At 42.3% G+C, this 18,099-nt stretch overlaps 1 protein-coding gene across 2 annotated transcripts; it reads left to right on the top strand.

Annotated features, from left to right (window-relative positions):
• Positions 1–1,440: 1,440 nt before the first annotated feature.
• Positions 1,441–16,827, top strand: gosr1 (golgi SNAP receptor complex member 1). Of its 2 annotated transcripts, XM_076099989.1 has the most exons (9): positions 1,441–1,526; positions 2,009–2,120; positions 3,631–3,718; positions 4,206–4,313; positions 4,489–4,580; positions 8,391–8,465; positions 13,876–13,905; positions 15,764–15,847; positions 15,939–16,827. In XM_076099989.1, the coding sequence occupies exons 1-9, from the start codon at positions 1,493–1,495 to the stop codon at positions 16,060–16,062; spliced, it is 747 nt and encodes a 248-aa protein (XP_075956104.1). In that variant the 5' UTR covers positions 1,441–1,492; the 3' UTR covers positions 16,063–16,827. The 2 variants fall into 2 exon arrangements, with proteins under 2 accessions (XP_075956104.1, XP_075956106.1); XM_076099991.1 differs by lacking the exon at positions 1,441–1,526 and having other exon boundaries at positions 2,050–2,185.
• The last annotated feature ends 1,272 nt before the right edge of the window (positions 16,828–18,099 follow it).

Here is an 18,099-nt window from a genome sequence, read left to right as displayed (position 1 = left end):
TGAATCGAAATATCAAAACAATCCAAACGTAGTTTTCTTTGCATCAGAAATCTGTGTAAATATTTCTGTCTAATTAAAACTGATGCACTGGATCATTAAAATAAGGTGGCTCCTGGGAATGCCGTGCATGTTTCTCATCACAATTTTTGAAGTAATAGACTCTTGTTCACGAATGAATTTGCCTCGATTTCCAATTGCTTCGAGGGGAGATTCTTTTCCTTTTTATCAAATGCAGCGGTCATCAGTAAAAACCTAATGTCTGCGTAGGGAGACAGTTTTGTACATAATTTTTCTTTCTTATACTGTGTCTGTGGATGCGTGCGTATGAATTTTGAAAGTTGAGTGTGTGTCGGGGTCACAGTGTTGGTGTGAAGATTTTATATGAACTGGAATCAACTGTACATAATGTTTGACAAATGAGAATGGAAAAATAAATGCAATTCATGTTAACCATGAATCTACACAAAACATCCCAATAAAAACCTCTGTGTGATCATGACATGCTAACAATGCACAACAACTCATAAAACCATTGAATGAAACACTTCTGAACCGCTCTTTTCTTTAGCATTGTGCTATTTCTAATAATTGGGGAGATTGGAGGACACTGTGGCTCATCGGGTCAATCGGGTCGTCATTTAATTGCAGGCAGGGGTTGGTGATTCGATCGCTTGCTCCTCCTTTCTACATGTCAAAGTGTCCTTGAGCAAGACACTGAAACCAAAATTTCCCCTGATGGCTAATGTGTGAATATATACCTGTACACGTGTGAGTGAAAGTGTAAAGTGAATTGTGTGGTATGAAGGTTGAGAAGTGCTATGAAAATGCAGATACTTTTCCAACATAGGGGGACCACAATCAGAGTGACATTATGAAATCTTGATATTGTAAGTGTTTTATTACAGCGAGAAAGAAGGAGGCCATACTGGGAACGTGTGATGCATTGAATCAAAATTGCACAAGTAAAACCAAACATCCTGTTACTTGTCAACATTTATCAATAAAATATTGTTGTTGTTCATTTGACCAACTAGGCAATGGTGTGCGTGCTACGTCTATTAAAAAATATAAACAAATAATTGTTTTTTTTTTAAAACTCCTATATGATGCAAACATTAAACATTTCTCGTAGGGGTTTAACAGTACAAAAACACAAAATTGACATCAATTATCACACAATTTGACGGTATACATATAATCTACAATATATTGTGTATCTGTATATGATATATCAAAGTTAACCCATAATGTAACTAATTGTTTGAAACTTACTGTGGGATCCCAAATGACCTCTAGGTGGCGCTGTTTATATTGTATTAGCTGGCTGTTATATGTGGAGCCTGGTGGATCCTGAGGAGTGTGTTGCCTGAGAGGCTCAGCTGAGGGCGATAAAAACACCTCTATATTTTTTCGTGTCAGTGGAACGTCTTGTTCTGGTTCGGACACGTGACACACCCAGCCCGGAACTCGGTGACGTCGCAGGACAACAAAGATGTCAGGAATAGGAGGCAGCAACTACTGGGAAGGTAAGAGGGACTCGATTTAAGAAAACGGAATGTAAAGCAACAGCTGCTACAGTTTTCACAATTCCAACAATTAACCTGCCGCTGTCGGCGCGTTTGTCTCACATCTGTGGTTTGAACACATAACGTTACGTGTCTCTACAACGACTAGCTCCCAACAAGCTAGCTAACATGTCGCCATGCAAATCAACGTTATTTCTGTAACTGTTGAGTTAAATTCATGTCGCCACTCTAAACGATTCATCAACTACACACATTGAGAGGCCGTTGTGCCAGCTGTCGCACTCATTAGATGGTGTTTTGTTTATTTTTTCCCTCGGTTTATGTAAGTTAGCTACTACGTTCATGTCACTCTTAACGTACTAGGAAGAAAGCGTTGCTCTAATCATGATGCCATTGCTTATGGCTGTGGCATTAAACTAACATGAGCCGTCGTTAAGCGCTTAATTGTTCTGTCTCTCTCTCTCTGTCTGTGTGTGTTACAGATCTGCGAAAGCAGGCCAGACAGTTGGAGAATGAACTCGACCTGAAGTTGGTCTCCTTCAGTAAACTGTGCACCAGCTACAGCAGCTCCAGGGATGGACGTCGAGGAGACACGTAAGATCCGTCTCACCTGTAGAGTTAACCAAGTACACGCAGCACGTCACACTGCTCTTTACTTGGTAAATCAAAGCAAGAACACATTTGTATATTCAAGTATAAATGCCCAAACGTTTCTGGTTCCAGCTTCTAAAAGGGTTTGCTGCTTTTCTTTTTCATGTATTTAATAATAATGTAATAATAATGTATTTCATGTAATTTAATATCATTGGATTGTATATTTATTGTTGCATTTGACAAAAATAAAGAACTTAAAGATGTCACCTTGGGTTCCTGGAAAGAACAATGGGCATTTTTTCCCCCACAATTTTATTTGACATTTTGAAGTGTCCTTGATTTAGTGAGAATTTTAAAAAGTGATCATAAAAGGGGCCTAGTAGTTGTAGTGGTCAGAGGCCACTGGATGTGTGTGTGGACGCTTGCCCTCACAGGAAAGGGTTGGCTGCAGGAAGGAAGTGTCTATGAACAATACATTGAATCCATACCAATACATTGAATCCATACCAACACAAAGGCTGTTGTTCTCTAGCTACACTAGTAAGTTAAGGAGATTTTATTATTAGCAGTACCAGTTCACTTTTAGTTTCCTTTTTGTAATCAAGCCACTGCTTGCGAGCTAAAGGGATGCAAATTTGAGCTCTAGCTCACCTTAAATTTCATTTCTTGAAAATAACTTCTCTAGAAATGGTCTATAAAACATTCTTTGTTGACGCCAGTCAGTGTACAATTCTACTGATGCATCCTCACATGAGACGCTCACTAAGGACAGATACAGGAGAACATTCCTGCCCACTGCAATAAGACTATAACAAGTCACCTCTGGCCAGATCGTCCTTCAATTGACTACAACACTGCTACACTGTTGTTGTTTGCTGTTGGTGATCCTTGCATGCACTACTGTTTTTTAGTTAGTTCATTTAATACCATTCTATTTTATTGTATATACTGTGCATTTTTTATTTTCTTGATTTCTTTTAAATGTATTATATTCTGCTCTGTTATCTTATTGTATTGTGTATATATTGAGCATCTTTCATATTTTTATGTTTACTCTGTAACTTTGTTTACTGCTGCTACAAACAAATTCCCCCCTGGGGATGAATAAAGTATCTATCTATCTATCTATCTATCTATCTATCTAAACCATCACCAGCTAAGAAATCCATGAACTACCCATGCTAAATAATCAATCACACTTAGGATGTGTGTATGGGGGGAGTAGTGTCTGTTTCCCAGAGGAATGTCTGACGTCCTTCCTACGTGGGTTGTTATTAAAATATTTTACATGAACATTACTTATTAAAGTGAGTCATTTCTAATTCAACATGTATTTTCATTTGGAGGCAAATTTATGTCATTTGGTAAACAAAAGTTTGAAACACAAGTGCGCAAGATTGATCACACAAGCATCTACAGATATGTGAAGTCACACATATAAAAACCAGCAAAACAAACAACTTTAAGTAATCTCTCTAATTGTTCTCCATTCTTTGGTTGCCTCCTCAAGGTCAGACACTACCCCACTGCTCAACAACTCAACCCAAGACAGGATGTTTGACACCATGTCAGTGGAGATTGAACAGCTGCTGGCCAAAGTAAGTCAGTTCTCATGGGCCAGCAGCCCATAAAAGGTCAACAGAAAGACTGTAATAAGAAAAGCACTGGATTTATGCCAAGGGTCTTGTCTTCCGTCAAGGAGAGAGCGGACTGCAGGCTCCACTTCTTCACATTGGTTTGCATTGGACCCTAAAGTTCTTTTATTGTATTCGACTCCGTTCAACTAAAGTTTTTCATTCGACACAATTACAAGAGGTATTAGTCAAACACAACGACTACATTTTGATAGTAATATTGTGCATTTCTAATCTCAAAATGCTACGATGCAGTTATCCCAATAATGCCTTGTATCATTTGTCTATTTGGCATGAAAGACATCCCTTTGATATAAAGTGTTCATCCTTGAATTGACACGTGTTGTTTGTATTCTGTGTGAGTCTTTACCTTGTATCTGCTGCTCTCCTGTTCTCCCTGATGTCTTCCTGCTCCATCTGGCAATCAATTCAATTTCCATCTCTCTGTCAGCTGACTGTAGTGAACGACAAGATGGCAGAGTACACCAACACCCCGGGCACAGCTTCTCTCAACGCTGCACTCATGCACACGCTCCAGAGACACAGAGACATCCTACAGGTTTGCTCATCTATTTGATGTACTCTATATATTCTACTTTACATGTCTTTTTGTTTTCTGTAAAACACAACAACTTTGTGAAGCACACATGCCTCAGTGTTTCCATGTAGTCCTCTTGGTGTTCACTGTGTGTTCCTCCTCAACCCCCTTCTTCATTGTCTCTTGGTTTATGCAGGATTACACGCATGAATTCCATAAAACCAAAGGCAACTTCTTGGCCATCAGGGAAAGGGAAGACCTGCTTGGTTCTGTCAGGAAAGACATTGAGTGAGTAACTGGTCGCACCACCTTTTGGATTAATTTGACCGTGCTGGTCATTCACCAGCATGTGTCCAAAGTTATGGGAATATGTACTCTGTAGTTTATTGACACTGTAAAACCAATTTCAATGCACATAACTATTGATAACTGTATTGACTGCTGAAGGTACAGTAAACGAGGAGTCGGAGCCAACGCACACCTTGAAGCTGTTCATGGTATTGCATACAAAACAAATAATATTGTCACGTGATGCATTGCTTTGTGTTTGATCTTAGTGGCTGTGGAGGAATAGAAACTGCCGAGCATTATTCAGTGTTTTTATGTGGTGGACCTTTTTATTCCTTAGAGGGATAGTTGAACCTTGACTTCCACCTGGCCTGCTTTTGAAAAATGTCGGCCATTAAAACCAAAGAAGATTCACGGCCTCTCTGGCCTCGAATTGAGAAAGTGTGTCCTCTGCTCCGATTGGCTCGGCTCCGAGGGAGCGCATTGAAATGAGATGGAGGCTCCCACAAACCGTGACTCTTGTGTTTTTTTTGTAATGGCTTATTGATCTGTAAGACGCAGCAGTGAGCGTACGGTGAGCACTGCAGGATTCCTATTGACTTTCCATCCATCTACTGTAGTATGCAGATGGTCTGCAGATGCATCGTACAGTCCTACACGTCCCATAGGCCTCATCGTCACTTTGTATCGTACATCTTTCTCACGCATAAACCCATTTAAAGATGTCTCGTTCATAAGAACTTGTCCGTTCTTGTATTACTAAATAATTTGTTTTCTTCCTATTAGTATTTGGCTAAGGTTATATCGGTGTAATCATAAACTTACTTGTATACATTGGATTTGGGGAATATATAGCGGGCTATCAACAGTTGTGCCTCCATGTTTTCTATAGATAATGTATAATTGTTTGTTTTTGTAGTATCTCTTATTCAACACATACTCGTATGCTTTAAGTTAACCTATTTTAAAACTACATGTATCAATGCACCACCAAGCCATTATTGTCCAATTATAACTTCAAGTTACGCTGCACATTGGCAATTACATTCACTGTTTATCTCCTCGGTAAGTTCCATCCCATGAGGTCAGCACTACTTGCAACAGCCCAGCCGCCCCCCCCCCCCCCCCCCGCCCCCCCCAATCTTCCCCACTAAATCACATTTCTAGGGAGTGCCACTGACCTGACTAATGGGCTCGCTGCTGATGAATCTAATGCATAGAAATGAGCCTCGAGTCTTGTTGACCCATTTGCTCAGGCTAACGATGACTAATGTGCCCGGGGGCCGCTAATGAGAGAACCGTCTGAAGCTTACAGGTAGGGGAGTTACAACTGCTGGTGGGCTACGGGGGAAAGTCGATCCTGGACAGCTGGAAGGACGGCCTGTTATTTTTCAACACTTGGATCTGTTGAACTGCCTTGCCTGTAATGCATCTTATGAGGTTTAACTAAAATATCAGCTAACGTGATATCGCTGAGACACTTTTCGTCTGATCTTTTCAGAGGTGCGTACGGACAAAATCCTCGATCACAGTTCTTGGGCTAGAGCAGCCTAGTTTAGAACTTTCATCATAACAACACCTTAGTGTCGTGTGTAAGGGTTGATGTAAGATAATGCAGTTTAAGTTGTGTTTGGAAAGCTAAACGGTGATGCAGTGATGGCCGTTTCTGCTGCAGCTGAGCCTTTTGTCCCATTTGTCAGACAGAGGGCAGTAGAGAGCTAGAGCATGTAGGCAACTGTGTCAGTATCTTTCTATGTACTTGCAGACTCTGTCAACAAAACATATTCTCACGCACACACATGTGCACGCACAGCTGCACCACTCATAGCAGTAGACTGGTGCAGCTCCCTCTCCTCCTGCTTTGATTCTAAATGTCAGCAACAACAATGACAGCTTTCCTGATTTACATCAGTGCCCTTTTAAAAAAAAAAAAAAAAAACCTGCTGGAGTGATGAAGCGAGCTGTCAGTGTGGGCAATTCTAGCCCCGCAAAGGCATCAGCTTCTGCCGGTGGGGCGTTCAAGGTAGCCGCTATGGAGCGTGCTGCGTGTGCACTGAATGTGGTTTTTCCATTCAGCGGCGTCTGATGGCGCTCTGGGGATGAAGTAGGCACATTTGTTCTTGGACCGCTCATACTGTCACAGAGTGGCTGATGCAGAAGAGAATGTGTGTGTGTGTGTGTGATGTGTTTGCTCTGTGAGTGGTTTAACAACCCATCCATTTACTACCAGATAGCTTTGTAATAGGTCAGGCTTTGGCCCTTTCCCACTGCCCAGTATGATGTTTTTAGCTGTGTTGTAGCATGCAGAGCTGTGGTTTTTAGGCATTTCTAATTGCTGCTTCATAGCAGGGAATTACCACAGGAAGATGGTCATCGCTGCCCTTCCATGTTGTGTTGTTGCAGTAAACTAATCGGCTCAACATACCATGCAGTGGATCAGCTATCATAACGGTAGAAGCTTGTGTGTAAATGTGCGGTGGTTCGTTCCACTCCTTCCACGCCGTCCTTACTTTTAACCAGCCATTAACGGTCTGTTTTCTTATCTGCTCTACTGCAACCATACCGGTGCTGAATCCGCTGTGTTAAGTTACTGCTAATGCAAAGCGAATATATTTCCTGCCGCTGCCCTCTTCACATTAAAAGCTTTCCATTGGTGAACCACAAGAGGGCTTTTACTGTAAAGCGTAAATGCAGTGGTATTGGCGCCGACTTGCAATTTGATTAAAAAAAAATTGGTCCACACAAAAGTTCTGCCTGTGCTTTTTGTCAATGGCTTGGATGAAATATTGCAATAAATAGTAAAAGAATAAGTTTCCGCAGTGAGCTAGTTGGATAAAGAGCTTTAGGCCGCTTGTGTTTGCAGTTTGTGTGAACCAGTAAGGCTCCACCACACCTTATACCATGCCAATAGGTCCCCAATGTTCAGTGGGATGGCCGACTTCAAAGAGCTTGTGTAGACAAAGACTGACAGATTTTTCCTATTGTGTTGCATTACCTGAAATTCAAATTAAATTTGGATTTTATGCATTGGACCGACACAAAACTGTCAAAAGTGGTGTAGTGTAATGAAAACAAAAGAAAGTTGTGCATACATGTGTATTCATCCCCTTTGCTGTGAAGCCCCTAGCTACGCTCCGGTGCTATCAATTACCTTCAGAAGTGTCATCATTGGTTAAATAAAAGTCCACCTGTATGCAAAAAGTGTCACCAGACGCACCGTAAGTCCATTATTACAAGATAGAACAAATATGGCACGGCAACAAACCGGCCAAGAGAGGACCAAGGATGACATTAATCAGAGAGGCAGCAACGAGACTAACGATAACCCTGGAAGTGATTGGAAGCTCCACACTGGAAATTGGACTATCAGTCCATAAGACCACTTTAAGCTCCACGGAGCAGGGCTTCATGAAAAAGAGGCCAGAAAACAAGACATTGCTTAAAAAATACATAACTAAAGAAATCCCGTTTTAGTTTTTCTTTCACTTCACAGATTTTGACTATGTAAAGTAGGACCATTACATGCAAGCCATTCAATTCCAGCCTGTAATGCAACAAAACAGGAAAAACACCAAAGGGGGGTGCAAGGCACTGTAGCAGCAAGCTATTTTCACCCAGTGGTCTTCTGACTGTTGGGGGGGGGGGGGGGGGGGTAAGAAAAGGTTTTGATGCCATTCCTGCGTGCACTGATTTGAACAGACAAGAATCATTAGTGTCAGATAAAACAAATAGCAAATATTGTAGCATAACCTTCTTTTAATTTGTGACGGTGTTGTTTTTACCATTGCGTCTGCGTTTCCCCTTTTTCAGGTCCTACAAGAGTGGCTCCGGGGTCAACAACAGAAGAACAGAGATGTTTCTGAAGGAGCATGAGCATCTGAGAAAGTAAGTTCCCTTCACCTTTTCTTTGCTCCATCTAAGGAATTTGAAGAAATCAAGAATCCCACTTTGTAATACACTCAGAGCAGAGTTTTTAAAGATGCTTATTAGTTATTAGTGTTGGTGTTTCAATCACAGCAGTTAAAAGTAGAAAGTAGCTGCCATTTTTCTCCAGAGCTGTACAGCCTTTCCTGGCAAAGCAATAGCCTCAACTTCCCAGAAATCAAAGCTTTGGAACTAACTCATCTTGAAAGTGCAGCGCAGCTATTTGGAATAACACTGGAAATCATTGCTGCCGCTAATGCTCGCTTTGTTAAGCTCCGTCAACCCACGGCCCTTTATCTCTTCATGCTTTTACTCTCCAGCAGATGGGAAGCCACGCTTTCACGACGGTGCATTCATTAAACTAGAGTTTGTTGTATAATTCAGGACAGTTTGGATTTGAGTGCTTTTTTCTGGCTGGTGGAGACAAAAAAAAAAAGTTTGTTTTACTTGATGTGCTGTCGGAGAAAATGTGCGCAGAGACAGGTTTAGATTAGATGTAGAGAGGATTTACCTTCTTGTCACATGATGCAGCGTAAACTAATCCAACATGTTTTCTACAATTTAGCATCTTAAAGTTGGAAAAAGTTAGGCACACTTGTGATATTGACACAGTACACTATGATCTGCCAGCAACCTCATTAGTGTCCTACTATCATTTGGCTGACTCCCCAGCACTGCATGAGGTGGCATAGTTTGTGAAATCTGTTCGTGTGTGTGTGTGTGTGAGAGAGAGAGAGAGAGAGAGAGAGAGAGGGGGGGGGGGGGGGGAAGTGTGAGAGGCACCCTATGTTGAAAGTAAAATTGGATGTCAGCAGGGAACATACACGCACACAAATGATACACAGAAGGCTAACCTTACCCAGGCTTGAGGATTTGAACATAGCAAATACAAAGCAGCCTCATTGATTCGCTCTGTGGCTGAATATTTGTTTCCTCTTTCAACCTCTCAAAGGAATAATATCCCAATTATCCCCCATAAAAGACCTTTTCATTCATTCAAAAACAGGCTTCACCTGTTTTTGCCATGGCATAGATGAGATAACCCTGCAATTACATTTTTTTTTTAATGATTCAAAGATAAACCCGGTTTGCAGATTTTACAATAAATTTGAGGAAAAAGAGGCCACTGGTCACATTGGGAAAATGTTTCCAAGAGAGTGCTGCAGCTGCAGAATGCTGCCACCTCTAGACTCCTTCAGTGAATTCATTAATGAAGTTTAATTGCTGTAGCATTCTGTCAGTTTAGCCCCACAGGGTTTTTTCCCAAAGATCCACATAGACACTGTGTCATTGTGATACTCACTATGACACCACAAGGAAAGACCCAAGTGAAACGTCCTGAAGCAGAGGGAGTCATTCTTCCTGTCCTGCCACTGAGGGAGTGGCCCTGAAAATAATCAGTCTGCCTTGTACCTTGGATTCTGGAAGGGAAGATAAGACACTCTCTTTTCTCATTTATTAAAATTGGGCTCATAGCAAAGTGAAATGAGAACAAGGTTGGCTTTGTGGCACATTGTGTTGAACCTTCTTCAGCATTCCCAGCAGCCGAGCCCTCGAGTCAATCCAGCGCAATTGATCAGGATATCCATAATAGAATTATCCTATTAAACCACATCCCATGTTAGAGGGCTTCCCCCAGACCATTGACGACGACGGGAGGAGATTAGAGTTGAGGATCGAGTTACGCTTGATTGATCCTATTGGAGCCATAAAACAGGAAAGAGGCCCTCTGTGAAAATGACTAAAATTTGTTATTGGCCAGAGAAATGGCGTGTGCGTGTTATATATTGGCAAGTCTTGGTACCAGCATTGCCAAACTGATCAGCTAAGAAGAATCCGTTCCCAAAGAAAAAGTCCCTTCCAGTTAATCTACAGATTTCTGCAGTGGGTGGAGTGCTTGCCAGCCTGAATCTAATAAGACTGACGTGGCCAGATGAATGTTTAAGATAACCTCCTCCTCTTTAGTTCTTCATCAGTCAGACCTCCCTCTACATTATGTTTTAAAAAAAGCTGTTGTTGCAAGAGACACCGGTAAATAAGAGTGACACTTAAGGTGCTTTCAGACATCAGCGAGCCACCGCCAAGGGTGGCAGCGACAGCGGCACACACAGCTGTTCAGAGTTTAAGACGGTTCAACTTTTACAACGTGCCGCCGCAGCTTGCAGTGACCTTTTGATACTTGAGCTGGTGTTTGTATTAGTGTTGGCTGAATTTAACTTGATGCTGTTTAGTAAGTGACTTTTTCAGTCCTGATATCAATACCGATGCCTTGCCTTTGGGTTTTGGCAGATACCGAGTCCCGATCCAACACCAGTGTTTAATTAAAAGGCCGTATGCCTCAATGTGTGGAAGTGACTGGGAGTATTCTCTGATAAGTAAGGCAACATCTGGCTTAACTTTAATAAATATATAGATATACAATTAATGGAACCTTGTTTATTTTTAAAATCATAAATTAGAATGATCATAAAATCAACAAATAGGTCAGAACTTGAACAGGAAGTCAAATTCCAGTCTATAATGTGTACAGTATTTAATAATAGATCGGCTCCATTGTTACCAATACCCGACCCAGCTATTGGAGTCGGTATCGACCCGATATCTGATCCGGTATCAGTGCATCCCTAGTCCTGTTCTACCTCGTAGATCTGTTTCCATCTCGCTCTGCCATAAATGTCGGTGTTGAATGAATAAACTAGAACGAGTTTATTAACAGTTCATGTAGGAAATGCTCTAATGGTCGTGGTCACTCTGATGAGGACATCCTGTCAAACAGAGGATTTTGGAGATTGTCATTTTTTACAAAAGTCCAATATGAATTGGCCAGAGTTGGTGACTGGCAGTCTCACTGTAAGGATCATCTCTGTGAATCTCACCATTCGTAAGCTGTGCTGAGTGTGTAGCTCCGAGCTTTGATTTGTGGCCGCTTCACCTCTTTGCTGATGCAGTTTGCTTTCTGCATCTGTTGCCAAGATTTGCTCGACTGTTTCCTCGGCAAAGTAATGAATGCTTCAGTTTACCTGGCTGATTGTATTCGTTGCCTGACATTGCTTTAAAAGCCAACGTGACAGAGCATTACTCTCGGGGAGGTTGCTGCAAAGCGTTTCCTTTTCAGAAATACCACTTGAATAGTCAAATAAGTGATTAACAGAAAACAAATTGGTTAATGGTTTGATTATCTATTCGTCTCTGTAGCCATGGATGGTACCTGCGTAACACTGCCAATGCGCACATCTTTTTGGTGGAAGGATGCGTGCATGCTATGTGTGTGTGTGTGTGTGTGTGGCATGAGATGGCAAGAGAACATGGGGGTGAGGGTGGGTGGATCCATCACACTGGGAAAAGCAATTAGCTTGGAGCTAATGAGCTATAGCATGACTTCAGCAATATGCCACTGACTGGGGAAAATGGAAGGAACACAGAAAAAAATCCCAGAAGGCCACATGTATGAATGTGACTGTACGATCAACCTCCCAGCTGCAGCTTGATGATGGGGGGGGGGGGGGGGGGGGGGGGAGGAGATAACGCATCAATGCTTCCCCTCATCTCATCTTTGCATATAAAAGCTCCATGAATCAAGGCTCACCTCGGCTCACAGCCGCTCTCTCTTTTGCGCTTCAAGTCCTAGTTTATAAGGTGAACACTGTTGACAGACAGACAGTTAAAGGTTTGTTTTTCTCTGTCACTCGTTTGTCCGTCCACCATGATCTTCCATCAGGTGTCATGTGGCTGTCTGGCCTTCATCTAACCACATTCTTCTTGCAGCCTTTGTGAGGCCATTGCTTGATCTTATAAGCATACTGGGTTAGTAAGATTTACAAATGACAGTGAGTTGTTTTAAGTTATAGCTGGCCTGACTCCACTGCTCTTTGCATCACAACCAACCGTACTTTTCCCACAATCCACCTGGGCCAAACTGCCAGCCTTCATTCTGAATGATGTGCCAGTTACATCCCATTTTACCAAATGAGTTGATTCCTGTAAATGATTCCATTTCAGTGTGACAAAACCAAGATATATTACAACCTACTGCCACATAGCAGACCGGTGCTTGTGTGCGGAGCTATGATCCAAGAACAGAAGGCTGTCCCGCCCACACTGTCGCACAACGTCCCTCGCAGTGTCCAGTCTTCTTGGCGACACTCCTGGGATTACAGCAATTACATCCAACAATCAAAGTTAACTGGTTGAGGTCGGTCCTGTTTGGCCCACCAGCAGAGGGAAGGATGCTGGCATTACAGGCCATTAGCACGGCCAATCTCAAAGTGATTACACCAATAAATATAACCCAGAAAATGGCCTGTCCTTCGAGAAATCAGTTGGCCAATACTTGACCACATAAGTGAATTGTAGAAGGTCACATCCGTGCTCCACAATCGCATTTGGATTAGAACCCCTGGATGGTATTGCTTGGTTTTGTAGTTATGATGCCATCATTTTTGGTCTACCTGAATGAGCTTTGCAGTGCTCCCTCTGTAATAATAATCAAAATGAGCTTTTCTTTTGAGATTATTATGTCTTCCTTGAATTAATCATTTTTAATAAACTGGATCTTTTGAAACTTCTTTGAGGGCTGACCAGCAAAACAGAGAAAACAAAACACAAAAGATTATGCCGATCGAGTAGATTAAACATATTTAGCCTTGAGATGGTCAAGTTAAGGTGTGAGAGAAGGTTTCAGTGAAGGTTGGAGATGGTTGTGGATTAAGGTAGGAACCTTTGAGAGACCTTCCCTCTCTTTCTGTAACTTTTGGTTGGATAATAAAAGGATGCCATGAGCTTACCAGAAACCACATAATGGAGCTGCACAATGAGGAAGTGGAGTTGTTGAATGGATGTTGAAATAGGACATAACGAGCCCTGCAGTTTTGTTTGTTTGCTTTCACTTTAGTTCTCTGAAACATCATCCAAATTGATTCCAATTAGGGAATAAACCGCTAAGAGCATTATTGTTTATGAGCAACCTGAGACACAAAACTGATTACGAAAGTTTTATACAACATAAAGGGTTCGTTGTGTGTGTGTGTGCCTTCTAATATTCTCTGTAGGACAAAAGCAAGCATCTGAAACGAGTGTTGAGTGCACAAAGAGACGTGACCCGCCTGATGTCAGTGGGAAGATTCTAATCGGGTTCTGTGGGAGTTGATGAGATTGATACAGAGACGAGAAAAGGAAATCCAGTCCCAAACAACATAAGAATTAATTTCAGTTCAGTGTCACACGATTAGAATTCAGTATTTATTGCAGCCAATCTGAAACTGATCAGGGTAACAGCCCCCACTTCATTTATTTATCACCATTCCATGTGTTGCTACGTTTTGTTTTCTCATGTCAATAACTTCATCTTTTTCTTCCTGCTCTTTGTCTATAGTTCGGACCGAGTGATGGATGACACAATAAGGTAAGACCTACTTGCCTCATCCTTCCGCAGCCACTATATGGCAGAAATGCTAACCCTGAGTGAGGAAATTAATAAATTCTACCTAAAAAAAAAAAAAAATAACATTTTCTTCCTAACCCAATCTTAGAAATGCAATTTAAGAAAATAGAGTTAACCTATGGGCCTGTATATATCAAACGATACTCTTTTTGAGTCTCTAGGATACAGCCTCCTGACAAAAGAGAAAAAAACAATTCTTTTGACATATCGTATAAGAGAAAACATCTGGCAGAGCTGTACATTTTCATTATATCTATTTTTGATGATGAACTGAATGTTCCTTACATCGGAACACATTTTATAAAAATGTATCGAGTAACTTGATCCTATTGGAGCCATAAAACAGGAAAGAGGCCCTCTGCGAAAATGACTAAAATTTGTTATTGGCCCCCCCTCTTTCCTTGTCTGAATGGACCTCGGTCTTAGGATAGCTGGTGTCGCGTGTTCTACAGATTATAAAGCCCCCCCGAGGAATATTTATTGATTTTGTTATTTTTGACTTGTTTGAATTGACTTCAACTTGACGGGTTAATCGACAACTTGAGACCACTCCGTTGGCCCATAGAGTGTTTGTGATGGGGAACCGTCATGCTCCAGCCCAGATGCTCGTGAGCCGGTTCACATTGGGATAGAGGCGTGTCAAGGTTGCTGGAATCAGCAAAGTGTTTCTTCCTGACTGAGGAGAACATGATCCCTAAAACACAGCTGCAGGCCAAGACTGCGGACTGTCAGGAGATGCCATGACACCACACACACACACACACACACACACTCTGTCACTCTGGGATGGGAGGAGTTGGTCCCTTTGGACAGTGCTTACTGCAGGTTGTCACCCTGCTGTTCAAGAGTTCCATAATATTGTTGTCACACCTGTTTTTTGAGCATATCAACACTTTACTTGGGTCGATATTTTGACTTTGTCGGACGGTTTTAGGGAGCTGATTTCTTTTTCGCACTGTGAAGGGCACTAACATGGGCTCAGTAGCTGCCAGTCATTGATTATTGTGTGTAACAGACGCCGCAGAGGGAAAACAAAGGGCCTGAAACTTTTGCAGCTAACTGCCCAACTGCACTTTCCCCCGTACTGAAAGTTGCTGATGCCCAGGTTGGAGAGCAAGAGAGCTACAATATCACAGCAACGTCATGCCTTCCTTCTACAAGCCAAGGCAGCTCACACGCATACTGCAGGCACCCACGTACAGCTGAAGGAGAACCTGATGGGATGACTTGTGTTTCAGAATAATTCCTTTACTTGTAGCATGGATGTGCCTACAGTCGTGTAGTCTTTAAATACCCATTCTTATTCACTACACAGTTTCACATCCTATAATATTATCGTTATCGTTAAATAGGTGACAACATGTTTTTTTTTTGGATAACACAATTGTTTTATTGGATTTCATTTGCTTTTCTGCCCCGAAAGCTTGAAATCTTGACTTAAATGTAGCTGTTAGATACGGTGCAGTTCGTAGGGACTGAATTTAGATGGCGGGACGTAGGCTTGTGCCGATTGGTGACATTTCGATGATTGAAGGGATGATCGATGATTGTTTTTTTCAAACGCTGATATCCAGGCGGATGCTCCCCACTGTGCAATCTGAGTTGTTTTTCCGATACTCGGCACGGGTGAATTCTAAATCCTTAATTACAAAACATTTCACCATCTCTCTTTGCACGGATCAGACACGTCACATCTGCGTGTCTGAGAGAATCATACGTGCACTCCTTTGCTGTCAAAGGCACTTTACGGTATTAACGAGTGCAACCAAATGCAGCCTATTGTTCCTCCTCAATCCATGTCTCTCTCTTGTCTTTTTAGTATTGCCATGGCGACCAAGGAGAACATGACCTCCCAACGGGGCTTCTTGAAATCCATACAGAGCCGGGTCAACACACTGGCCAATATCCTTTATGCTGCATGTGTGTGTGCGTGCGTGTAAAGGGCCACAGCACTCAAATATTTGTGATCTTCCTTAACTGTTGGTTCTTCCACACCGTTTCCCAACCATCAACAATCTCATCCAGCGGGTCAACCTGCGGAAGAGAAGGGACTCTCTCATCCTCGGCACAGTGATCGGCGTCTGCACCATCCTCCTCCTGCTCTATGCTTTCCACTGACAGCCAGACCTGGTGGAATCTGTAAAGGAGCGGGATCGATCTGCTCTTTGTAACGCGGGAACCCCGGGAGACTGAGCTGAGTTATCGGAGGACCCTGGAGGCTCCTGAGCAGAGAGACATTCAGTTGGTCCAGTTGTTGGACGGGAACACACTTTGGCCAACATGAACTACTGAACTTGTAATTAGCAGTGGGACAGATGGAGGGCTGCCAACACGTGAACGGAGACCAAAAGTACAAATATGACTAGATTTTAATCAATAATATTGATATGGAGAGAAACTGAGGGAAGCGTGAAGCGTGTGATGCATCATTCTTTTAGTTCAATGGTCCTTTTTAATTGATGAGGTGGGATGGTTCATTGTGGACTGTAAAATGTGAATTAATAAATTATTCATTTCAATATGTGCAAATAAAATGTGCGACGCTACTAGATGCTGAACATTTAAACATTTTATTTTTCAAAATATATGAACTGAAATCTGAACTGTATTGGGCCTCATTTCCGTGCAAGTTTAGCCAATCGATGCCACAGCAGGACTCGCTTACATTTTATTTTTACTACACAGTTTTTGGTATTTTTTTTTTACCTCCGTTAGCGAGAGAGAGAGAGAGAGAGAGAGATGGGGAACGATATGAGGACGCTGGCTGTGGGTCATGGTCAGTGCGTGAACCTGTCTGGGCCGCCAAGTCACTCATGCGGTCACTGAATTTACATCTGGAGCTGAATTTATCAATGTGACAAATAAACAGGAAATTATTATTCACATTTTGGTGAGTGATGAATTGTTAAATATTCTCTGTACCATATTTAGAGCATTAATATAGCAGCAAACTGCTATTTGCTATGTAAAGATAGTGTATTAATGTATTGTCCTGATCTGTACTCGTACAGCGATTACAGCTGATAAGTACAGTTGTCGTTGCAAAAGTGTAGCGCCAACCCTTCAGTCCCCCCCCCCCCCCCCCCCCCCCCTCAGGTTAGCACTGTTAGCTCAATCAGCACTGTTGCCATTGTTTGTGCTGGAAGCTGCGATCTGCCGGCTTAGCCGTAGCCATGTTGAAAAAAATGTGTTGAGGCCAAAGACATGCTCTGAATGTGGAATTTAGCTGTTTTTTTTTTAGGCAATTCTTGAAACAATAGCAGTCATGACAGAGCTACTAGATTCATGTATTGTCTCTTCAAAGGGCAGTTCTAGTGCACTACGTCTAGGATTCCATAGAAGAAAAATGAAAAAGCACTGCTTTGAGGATTGGCTGTTGAAGGAGATAACCATTCTGCACGTATAGTGCGCTCGACAGAGCCCATGAACCCCTATTTGATTTCACTCCACTTGAAACACAAAGTGACGTGTTTGAAGGTGAGAACTGAAGCATTCATCTGAGAAGGGGCTGGATTTGCCTCACTAGGTTAGTTAAGTCTTTCTTTGTTGGCAGAGGGGGGTGTAGGAATTTAAAAGCCAGGCAGCTGTGTGAGAAACATCAATGTGTTTTTGTCTCACAGCATTAGGCTCACTTCAACAGACTGAAGAGGATGAATACGTCCCAGCGGTAGCCAGACAAGCATTGCCAACTTCCCCTGAATATCTCACTTCTCACTTGTCCACGCCGTCAGTAAGGCTGCAGAGGTGCTGATGCATTGAGCTGCTGAAATGTCAGCCACTCGAACTGAGCTCCACCCGAGCAGAGCTAAGCGCCAGATCCTCTCACTTGGAAGCGTCGCGCTACGCTAACTTCTGACAAGCACAAAGTCTGTTTAATCAGAGCAGCGGAAAGGGAAGACGGAAGACTGGTCCTCTGTGTTTGTGTGAAAACTACACTTTTCTCTGTTGAGGTTTGTTGATGGATCAAAAGACTTTTAAGTGAAGTTCAAGATGGGTCTAGTTTTGGCAAATTAAAAGACACACTATATGTATCTGAACCCTAGAAGAAGCCGCTACCTTCAATGGTAGAAGAAAGAATGCAGTTTGTTTTTGTTTGTCTCAGGTCCGTGGCTTCCTCAGTATTTCTTGAGCCATTCATAACCCACAGTTGTGGCA

The sequence above is a fragment of the Anarhichas minor genome, unplaced genomic scaffold (genome assembly GCF_050575085.1).
Source record: "Anarhichas minor isolate MPS153535 unplaced genomic scaffold, ASM5057508v1 ptg000026l, whole genome shotgun sequence".
Taxonomy (NCBI): domain Eukaryota; kingdom Metazoa; phylum Chordata; class Actinopteri; order Perciformes; family Anarhichadidae; genus Anarhichas; species Anarhichas minor.
This window is presented reverse-complemented; position numbering and strand designations above follow the sequence as displayed.